Source organism: Maylandia zebra, linkage group LG7 (genome assembly GCF_041146795.1).
Source record: "Maylandia zebra isolate NMK-2024a linkage group LG7, Mzebra_GT3a, whole genome shotgun sequence".
Taxonomy (NCBI): Eukaryota; Metazoa; Chordata; class Actinopteri; order Cichliformes; family Cichlidae; genus Maylandia; species Maylandia zebra.
This window is the reverse complement of record NC_135173.1, coordinates 55,960,964-55,972,061: the sequence shown is the minus strand read 5'-3', so window position 1 is coordinate 55,972,061 and position 11,098 is coordinate 55,960,964. Positions and strand designations below refer to the sequence as shown.

The 11,098-nt window shown below is 41.6% G+C and overlaps 1 protein-coding gene across 1 annotated transcript; it reads right to left on the bottom strand.

The window, feature by feature from the left end:
- Positions 1–3,686: 3,686 nt before the first annotated feature.
- Positions 3,687–10,995, bottom strand: lhfpl2a (LHFPL tetraspan subfamily member 2a). Its single transcript, XM_024803111.2, has 2 exons — positions 10,578–10,995; positions 3,687–4,874 (listed from the first exon to the last, which is right to left on the bottom strand). Exons 1-2 carry the CDS (start codon positions 10,993–10,995, stop codon positions 4,618–4,620), a joined length of 675 nt encoding a protein of 224 aa, XP_024658879.1. The 3' UTR covers positions 3,687–4,617.
- Positions 10,996–11,098: the final 103 nt, after the last annotated feature.

Sequence of the window (11,098 nt, the reverse complement as noted above, 5' to 3'; positions counted from 1 at the left end):
TGCACAGCAGTGGTTTGTGCTGTGGCTCAATAAAAGAGCCATTTCTCAGGAGGCTAATAATATTGACCCTAGTAATTTAATTCTCGTAGTCAGTTCTGTTAATTTATGATTTCTAATGAAAACGAATTTAGAAAAGCTATGTTGAAAATCCTTTGCACTGTTTAAAAAAAAAAATTATGAAAAACTTCAAATTTCATAGGTGCTAAAAATGTGGTCTCATCTAAGAAGAGTATGTCTTAATATATTAAGCATGACCAAATTTTCAAATGAGTATTAACTACTGGCTAAAAGTATTAGCTGTGAGCCAAAAGTACCAAACTTCCTTAAAAACGTTGCATGATGTCATTAAGTACATGGTCAACTCAAGCACAGCATGAGCACTGGCTACGAGTACAGACTCCCCACCCACCCACAAACCTTTTGTTACTGAGAGGGAACCAAAGAGAAGAGAATGATGCCATAAAAGGAGAGGAGGTGGGTTATTAGTTTTCCTGAGTGGGACTTTAAGTGAATGGTTTATCCTGCAGGTTAACATTTCACCACCTTGCTGCTTATGGTGAACCACAAGTATGCAGATTGTGGATTATTAATAAAGTCTTCCAAAAATTCAAAATTTTTCCTGTTTTTGTCAGCTGTTTGTGAATATTACACAAAAAAAAAAAAAAAAATAATCTCACGAAGAGACAAGTGAGGGATTCATCCCCACTGAAATCCACTCCAGCTAACTACAGCTTTAAATGTTTTTTGGATTAAAAAAAACAACAACAACATTGCATTAAAGTTGCACAAAAGCCCGGAATAAGTTTAGATATTTTTAACCCTCAGTCAAGCAAAACTATTCAGCAGATTCCAAGAATAAGACTTGAAGCTGGGAAAAAAGCAGGGGGGGAAATGAGCTTGCACTATCTGTCGAAAACCAGATGAGGTCAGTATTTATCAAAGGATGTAAAGATCAGAGTCACCTCAGAGTAAATATGGCTAGAGTGACTTCCAGCCAACAGCATCAGATTTTGTTTTACAAGAAAATTAATCTGAGTTCATTTAAGAGGTTCAAACTGTAGGTAGGCAGAAGAAAGGGGCCACATCTGAGAAAGACTGTAAGATTATCAATAAAATAACAACACTCAGTGTAGTACTAAATATGAAGAGGCTAAAGGAACAATGTTTCACTTTGTTTAACAATTTAGGATTAATAAAACATTCCGGACAGAGATCAAAGTTTCAACTTTTTAAATGCTGAAAATCTAATAACATGTTTTGTGAAAATAAAAAGGAAACTCGTATATCAAAAGTGAAACAATGGGGAAGACAAATCATATCAAATGTTTTACTACAATGAACGACATATACTGAAAGACGGGCAGAAATATGTCTACTAAACAAAGACATTTGAAACAATTCTGACCTTTATAAAAGAATTGGACCCAACAGAAAGTGGGTTTATAATAATATAATAATTATTAAAAAGAATAATTGGGTTTTGTGTGTACATGGCTCATCTGTGAGTCTTTAAATGTTTGCTGGAAACCAGTTCATTGTTATGTGATTGACAAAATAAGTCCCTTTGCTACGTGTAAAAATGTAAGTAACATTTGCGCCTCTGCTTCAGCTTCAGTAAAGACTGAGATGCTAATTCGCACTGACATAGGTCTGGCTGACAGCTAGCTGCTCAAGTGGCCACTTCATTAGACCACATGGCAACAACGCAGTGCATATAGGCATTTAGACCTGGTTAAGATGACCTGCTGTAAACCACAGCCTACCTGAATATTGTTGCTGACCACTTTAATTAAAAAATATATCCACCTGTAAGTCTTTTAATTCTTATAATGATGATTTTAAACAACAATTTTCAAAGAAAAACTAGCTGAAATTATCTCCATCCAGTCCCTTGAACGCTTTTATGAAGTTGAAGATGTCCTCCAACATCAGCGACAAGTTGCTGAGTCTGAAACAGATCTGCGTGAAATAAAGCAGGACGACACTCTCGCAAAGGAGGAAACTTTTAGCAGACCAGACTCACTGCCAACAGGAAGGGGCACAGAGGAGAAATAACAGCCATTCTTTAATGCATTTGAAACATTTTCTAGGAGTGTGTGAAAACCCAATGTGCTGTTGGCTGCTCTGTCCGTGCTGTCACATGGGCTTCCTCTGACTGTCAGCTGCCCCTGGATGATTACAGTTGCGTTATTATTTCCAAAAAATTAAAACAATGAGCAGAACGTCACTAATTAGCTTCTTGGATCTGAGTAAAGCAGCAGTGAGGGAGGTTTCTCGTTACAAACCACCCTTATTAACATTACATATAGGGACAGGAACAATTATCAATATAAAAACAGTTTTTTGTGTGTGTCAAGGTAAAATCTGACATCAGTCCAGGCTTTTTCAGTTTTAAATTTGAACCAGATTCTCATACAATCATGTGTAAGTCCCTCTCTAACATGACTTATCAACATGTGAGACTGAAATTTTCCTCTTCCTGGTTTGAAAGGAAACAAAGCTCACAAGTTCTGGCTCTTTTAAGTTTTTTTTTTTCCTGACTCAAAAGGAAAATGAGAAGCGAAAAGTAAAAGCCTGTGGCAGCAAAGCAGGCCTGACTTTCTGCTGCGCTCTTCAGATTGCACTATTTGTCATGTGCCTAATCTGGAAGTCATCAAGCACTGTGTTTAGTTTGAGCTAAGTCTGAAGTGGAGGAAGGGAGCCACAGGGTTGAGCTGGAAGCTTCTCTGTAGTCCACATGGAGGCCGGGACATCTGTGGAAGGAACTCCAAATACACTCAGGTTGAGTGCAAGTATTGGCATTCAGTGCTGGGGGAGGAAAAGGGCCAAACAGACGCTAGAGGTGAGAAATGTGTTGTTGTCCATTTAGGCAGTGAAAGGTTTTTGCATTAAGCACACGGTAAGTACAGACTAGGTCGCTAACTGAATGCTAGTAGTCACTTTTGCTAAATCCAGTCATTGAATTGGGCCTTTTGAACATGTTTTATTGTGCGTTTTACCTTTGGGAGCATTTTAATGCACTCGTCTCACAAATAATATGGCTTACTGTGCATTAGTTTGCGCTAAGAACTTGTTCAAGAAATCTTGTTGATAAACAAGGTGGCTAATATTAGCTTTTAACTTCATTATCTGCTCTCTTGACCTAATATATCCACTTCTGGAGATGCTTAATTTAAAGGCTTCCAAACTGGAGTTCACAAAAGGCTAAGTAATGCAAAGGTGGCAACATTCATCCTTTACATACAGTCTATAGTTTTACAAAATCAAGTTGTCAACAAAATACCCAATATACCATATATAACCAAAACAATATTAATTTAGATGATAGATCTGTACATGATAATGAATCCTAGCTAGACGCTAATCAAACTGGTTTATTATTTAACTGTATAAAATATATTGTTTTCTTCTGCAGTTCAGTAGCTCAGAGTTCTAAAGAACATGTATTTCAAAGCTATACTTCACTAAATATACTTAGTTACATTACACCACTGAAAACGAGGTACACACATGGAGAGCTGAGTTCTGCATCAGTGGAAAAACTGATCACCCACTGGTTGGAAAATGCACCCACCCCCACCTCAAGGGCCAAACCGAGGTCTCAAGCTGGCTGCTCCACTTGCTGGGCCTCCTTCTCCCCCCTTCCCCACAGCAAGGCTCTCCCTGGATAAGAACTGAAACCAAACTTATTTTTCCCCCCTCCTTTTTATTTGTTTGGCAGAAACAAATGGGAATAGACAGGACACTCTGTATGACTCGACACACTCCCAGAACCAGTTACTTAACAACAGCAATACTTCATTTATTTATGTGTCCTCATCATTCAGTCCATGTGCACAGATTACAGGATGTCTGCTGAGGAGCACCAGACACTTCACAGGTCAACTGGTTAGGATTAAGCCCACTTCATGTTAGGATTTGACAAACAAAATGCACCGAAGAGCCTCCTTTGCTCGTCCTTGTGCAGTCCATGTGAAGAATCGTTTCCACCGATACATTTCAAGCGTCTACAAACACATTAATTAATCAAATAGTACATTCTGTAAGCTCTAAAGAACATCCACTCTGAGCTAAAGGCCATTTATTTTTATGAGCAGTTTATTCTGACTGACTAGTGGTTCCCTTGTTGACAGTTAACAGATCCAGGTTTATTTTTTTAAAGTTTTTTTTCATAGTTTTTTTTTTTTTTAAGGCAAGAGTGACATCATCAGCCCAGCCTGGATCCAGCTGACCATCATTCTGCGATCATAACTATGTACAAAATATATATAATCACGCTTATTTACAGAACATGTGGTAACAGACAATGCCTCGCAGGGCATCCACATGCTTAAAATGAATACATAACAGACACAGCACCTCTAGTGGCAGAAAGACAAAGACAGAAACTTAGAAATAAAACAAACAAACTTGGCACTTATAAGTTTCTCCCACTTCAAACAGAAAACTGAGACAAAATAAGAGTCAGTATTAGTGGTAAACAATGAATGGGCCCTAAATTTCACAGGCCAGCTTTTTTATTTTTGAATAGGCAGAAGAGGGCCAGATCATAAGTGGCACATCTCTGCCTCATCCTTCTTCTCTCCCCCCACCTGCACAATAAGTGTTATCTGAGCTTCACAGGAGGCAGATCAGGCTCTTGCCCTCCTCGATCTCCTCCTGAACCTTATCGCTGGAGGTGGCGATCTCAGCCTGAGCAGAGAAGACAGCGCAGACAAAGGTGAGCACAGTGCCACCCATGGCGGTGTAAAAGGCCCAGCCCATGGAGCAGAGACCGGCGCGGTACGGCGCCGCGTCTGGTCCGCAGTACAGCTGGACCTTGTCTGAACCCCAGCCAGCAGGGTACAGCATCAGACCTAGGATCAGGAACAGACCTGCAAGAAGGGAAACAAATAAAAGACATCATAACTCAAGTGTTTGTAATGAAATCCAGCATACGTAGCAGCCCTGTGCTTATTATACCTTGAAATACGGTGCGCTTCAACAGCAGAAGAGCTTTTAACTCAAAGCAGGCTTTCACCAGCTTTTTAATTTTAATCCTGCATGCTACAGATGGAAATCCCAAATTTCCTAAGCTAAGCAGTAACGTCATGATGTACGTCAGTAAGCGAACACATCATATCAACAGTTTAGGAGTGGATTCATTTCAGAGACAGACTAGCTTTCACGGCATGCTTGTATCAAGCAGAAGGAATAGCAGTTAGCCTGCACAACACTCTGTAACAGTGGCGTCAAGAAAGATGAGTTTTCTTTACAAAGAAAACCCAAAACACCCAAAACACAGCGTCAGCACAGCTCCTTATCTTGGCCAACATTCAGGCCTCTTGCTCAGATGACTTTTACAATATAGAACAGCTGCAATCTTAAAAATGTCTACACACATAAATAAAGAGGGAAGAAAAAGCATCAGAAATACTTCTGTGCCAGCTGAACTTCATCCACGAGAAGCAGCTGAACGCACATGGAAAATCTACCAAGTGGCTTTTGAGTGAAACGTTATTTTCAATGTGAACAATTAACCGAGGAGCGCCACGTCATCTCGTCTGCATGTTTATAAATCCGTGCACATATATAAACACATTGTCAGTATTTGTCCGTGATTCTAATCACATATGGTTAAATATGATTACAGCTTTGTTTTACTGCGTCTGTTTATGCAGCGGCCAGGGTTGCTTCAACGGTAGGAGGGACGTCTGCAGGTTTGGACACATTCTTGTCAAGACTTTTTAAATGAAATCTAGGGGACGGCATCAAGAAAATCCATCAAAGAGGACATGATAAAGCAGTGACTCCATAAACTCAATGTGGATTCACCAGTGCATCGAGAAGACCTCCTGTGCTCTAAACATGTATTAAGCAGTGCTTGCCGCATAGGTGCTAAGTAGGTGACGGTGAAAGTAAAGTGTCACTGTTGCAAGAGACTCGGGCAGATTATTTTCTTGAAAATAAAAAACATTTCCGGCCGCAGCGGCGTGCTGGCAGCTCAAGCATCCTATCAGGACGCAAAGAAGAAGAAAACGTTTAAACTGGCAGAAATGATTTCCTGTCTGATGTATGACAGAAAGACCTCTCAATCCTGTGCACAAAGCAGAGACTAGATCAACAGGATAAAAGTAGCCGATGGACTTTCCCGCCTGGCCCGGTCACTGGCCAACCCTCCGGCGTCCTGAGTCTTTGTAGGAGGAGGGGGTCGCTTCCTGTGTTACCATGACCCACTTCTACCACTCTGCCTCTTCAGCTTGGCTTCAGCCCCTCGGCACGCACGGCTTGTCTCATAGATGGAAAGGCAACCTTCGTTCTAAATGCGTTTGCGTCGTTTCTTCTACTCTGCTCTGCCATGACAGCGGACGAGGTCAGATGGCCGGACAAGGAGTCTGCCTTCAATCAAAGCTCAGGAGGAAGCATTTACAGTAATACAATTACTGACAATAAAACAGCCAGACAGGGAACGAGGATTTAGCTCTCTTTCAACAAGCAGGTCCTGTTAGCTTCGCTCCATAAAAACCTCACGTGTAGCCTGCTTCAAGTCTGGCGGAGAACATGCCTTTTCTCTTCTAATCTCTCTTCCTCTTTCTTCCTCCTCCCATTCTCTAAAGCACCCAATATCGTATTAAACAGGGAAATGAAAACTAGGTCATAAATTCTTTCCACATGTTGCTGCCTTGCCCTAACGGCCAGACCGGCTCTGCTGATGGATTGAAGGCATGGTTTTAATTCACAACCCCACCCCTCCAAAGACCCCCACTCCACACACACACACTCATTCCCATTCCACCTTCAAGCTGGACCTTCTAACCTAATATCCCAGTGTGCTCCACCCTATTCTCTCTGCACTGGCTTGCGTCTCTGTTCACTTCCAAACTGTCAGTTCTGTCTTCAGTAAGAGAGGTTGTTAGTTTGGTTTTAAAAGTTGTTTACCATCATTATGAAACATCCACACCTCCGCTGTAACCACAGGAAAAGCTAATCAGTGCATGGGAATCGCATCTCTTATCATTCAGAGCTGACAAGTCTGCTTCCCTCTTTTATGTAACGTGATATCTTGTGTGAGAGTCATCATTACTCAACAGCACAGCTTAAATTCCCGCAAGACGCTGCTTTATTTTGTTTCTCCTCCAGCCTGGAGCTTAGTCACAGTCACCGATTAAACCTGTTTAAGTTTATGGAAGGTAATAAAAGTATTTGACACAGAACGTGCAAGAATCTGAGACAGTTTTATGGCCCTGTTTGTTTGCCGCTCTATCTGTAATCCCTTTCAGCTTGAGTGACGATGAGTCATTTTAGTAAATGTACAGCAAGTTTAACTGGGGTATAACAAGTCTTTAGGGCCCCTAAAGTGTGCGCCTGCGGGATGCAAAGTTTAACCCGGCTGACCTTCAACAGGAGTCTGTCTGTTTTAGCTATCTGATTGCATAAGGTGAAAGGAATGACTTGAACTTCTCCTGAAATCTCAAAACCATCTGAGCTTAAACTATTTGTCTGTTTAAATTGCATCTGGGACACTGCGGCCATCAGAAAGGCGTCGTATAAAAAAGACTGCAGAGACTGAAGTACAAAGTCCAAGTGACATCAACGAATGTGAAGACGAGGTTAATAGGTTTGGGAGTCACTCCAGTGAAATGACGTGACCGTCTCTGGCAAGAGAGTCGCAATCTTCCTATCTGAGGTCAATCATTTCCCCAAACATCTGCCGTCTGGCTCCAGTTTTCTCATTACCGGAGGGTCGGCACGCATTGTGGAAATAATGATAGTAGAAAAGTCGGTGTGGTAGCCTTGGTGATGGATATCAAGTGATTGTGATATCATTCACTGGCCTCGTGAAAAGTGGAGTAGAAGGCTGTAGAGCACAATGGCTGACTAATGTAGGAAGTAGTGACACTGTTAAGATACCGATGCAGTTGACCATCTCCTTTCTCATCCTGTGGCTGAAAACAGTGCTTCGGAAGCACAAAAGAAACTCTCCCGCCTCCTCAACTGTTTGATGCTTTCCTCGCCCCCTTTCCTCTTTCACATCCTCATCCTCTCAACAAAGAGGAAACTCAGGGGTGCATTTCTCCCCTTTTCTTTATCTCAACCATGTCTCCCGCAATCCAATGACTTAATATGTAAATAGAGGACTTTACGGTTATGTAACACTGTGCTTTGTGGGGCCATGAATCCACTTTTATAGATCACCTGACATATGACCGTCAATCTGGGCTCAGTGTGGAGGATGGTTTGTTTTTCATCACTCTTTGGAACATAAACAGAGGTAAAATGAATGGATTCAATCCAATCATTAATATACTTCTCAGTGTAAACTGTAGTTTACCATGCTAGTCAGTAATGTGTGTTATGGGGAACAAATTGAGCGACTCCCTGGTAACTAGCATTCCCTAGGTAAAAATGTGTATGCCCTGATAAGCTGGTGAGTGTTTCCTGGCAGTTGCTAGCGTGAAATTGGCCACAAACAGGTTTACAGCGCTGCACCCAAAAACTTCTTGTCATTACTTTGGTGGCTATTAGGCTATTATCTACTTTAAAAAAAAATTGCAACTAAGTTCGAATGATATATGACCAACTTATTCTGAAGTGAATATGAACATGTCCAAAGAAGAAGTCTGAGACGCTGTACGGCTTAGCAAATGTTCAACTGCTTACTTAAATGTGTACCCCACCAAAATTCTTTTGAGTCTATTAATTACCACTTCCTTGTTGACTTCCAAAGTGGCTCTTTAGTTGGAGTTTCCTTGCAACAACTAGTCTAGTTATAAACACATGTGGCTTTCTCATAATGGCAGCGGATGGAAACAGACATTCATTTTGCATTTACTCTAACCTCAATCTGTTACTGAAAACTGTTTGAACTGAACATCAGCTGGAAAGCAACATGCAAGGATCTCAGGAAACAATCTTTAATGCTAAATCCTGAATCCTGCTCGCAAATGCTGTTTTACCAAAATAGGAAGCAAACTTACTTGTCACCCGATCACTTCAAATTGCAACAAATTTTATTGGTAAACTCATTTAAACTGATCAAGTCACTGTATGACTTAGTGATGGGTCAAATAGGTACTTGGGAGTAGGGAGTTCTGTTTTGTTTTTTAATTTCTGTAGGCTTTCAAGATGACTTTGAAATGTTCATTTATTTTCAAGCTGAAAATAGTATAGGACTGACTTTTATGTATATTATAAAACCAAGTAGTTCTGCCACACCGCCACCTCCTCATATGTAGAAAGCTAAAGAAAGAATGACTGGCATTACAAATAGTGTTTTGAAGGATTTCTGCTTGTTCAATATGGCCTATAATAGCCAGAGAAATCTATGTTTAGTTCCTCAGTATCAGCAGCATAATAAATTTAAGATAGCTGACAAAGAGTCATCTGTCTCCTATACATTAACTCACTGAGTTAAGGTTATGCCGCTGAATAGAGGCATTGGTAAATGAATGTTTTGTCCTAAATAAACATTGAGCAACTTAATCTTAATGAAAAGAAATGCATTCAAAGGAGCCACCCACTGGCTGAATGGATTTTGCTCTTTCAGGTCAGCAGGCCTGCATAGATCTGAGGGTACAGCTTGGCTTATCCTTGTCTACACACCCACCGTTTCTGTTTGGGCCTCCCACAAATAAACAACTGTGGGGGAGGACAGCCATAATCACCGGAGAGCTGAAGGCTACACTCTGTGAAAAAAAGATGAGGTTCAGCGAGCATGATCTCATGGCCTCCTCCCTTCCATAATTCACCACAGTGAGTCAAAGTGGCCCGGGATCTGACCTCATGTGCACAGGCACAGACACAGAATGTACGGCCGTCACACATAAAGAGAGATACGCATGCGTACTCGACCCCTTTGGAGACCAGAGGAGTGTCAGAAAGCTCCAGCTGACTGCGTGAAGAATAAATATTTGGGCGGTAGTTGCTCCAGTTGATGACAAAGAGTCACCATGCCCTTTAAACTTCTGCTTGGGTTAAGACTCACTGAGGGCTCCACAAGAATAAAACACATAATTCCAGCAGTGGGAGTTGTGGTGCTCATAATGAATGTGTTTAACTGAGAGCACAGCGTTTCATTTACCTTGATGAACGGTGGACGCCGCAGGAATGAACAGAAACAATACGGTTCAGATGAACAAACTTTCTTTCAGATTACAAAACTTGAACACGTATTTCTCAACTCCATGTCCTCAGTCTAAACTGACTCCTCATTAGGTACGAGAAAAACAAGCACGAGGAAGATTAAAGTCGTTCAGTCACAGTGTTTTGAAGGTAAACTGAAAGCCAGGCATTACAGAAAGCAGACAAATATTTGTTAAATATGGCTTATATGTTCTTTGTATCACTGATGTGAAAAGTAAGGCAGTTTAAGACCTCGTTTACTTTCTCACCTCCAGATCTGGTCAATCATTGCCAAAGTGTGGATGTCAGATTGTTACTTTCGGAAAGCTACTGCCCATAAAGGCGTGTGCTTTTCTAAAGCTCTCCATCCATCAGACAAATTTGAGCATCTGACCAAAAACCAGTATGGGCGCCAAACCTTTCAAAGTCGTGTTAAATATCAAAACTGTTTTATATAAATTGTGTGAGAATCTCACCTGCAATTCCCTGCAGCAGTCCGCACACATTAAAGATGCTCTTCTTCATGATGCTTTGAAAGCACATGGTGAAGACGGAAATGAATGCCACGGCACACAGCAACAGGATCCCTGCAGCCAGGAAGATAGAAGTAGCCTGCCAGAACCCGCTGGCAATCTCTCCAAAGTGGACTGCGTACGGTCCACACAGTATTCCCCGCAGTTGAGGCAGTTTTATACAGCGACCATAGATGCCTAAAGTGGGCCTGTAAGCCTCTCCGGCTGTGGTGGCCCCATGGGGGCCGAAAACTGCATCGGATGCACGGGGGAATCCAACGAGCCAGTCGGTGCTCATGAAGGCGATGAGCTCTCCGAACGCGGCAACAATACTCAGCAGAGTCCACAGCATGGAGCGACAGGTGACAATAACATGGCACATGCTGACGGTGGCTGGATGGCTCCCTCTGTTGCGATTTAAGACCTTTACTTGCTGAGAGATGAAACGCTGGATTGTGGATAGAAAGTCCTCAAAAGACAGAGAG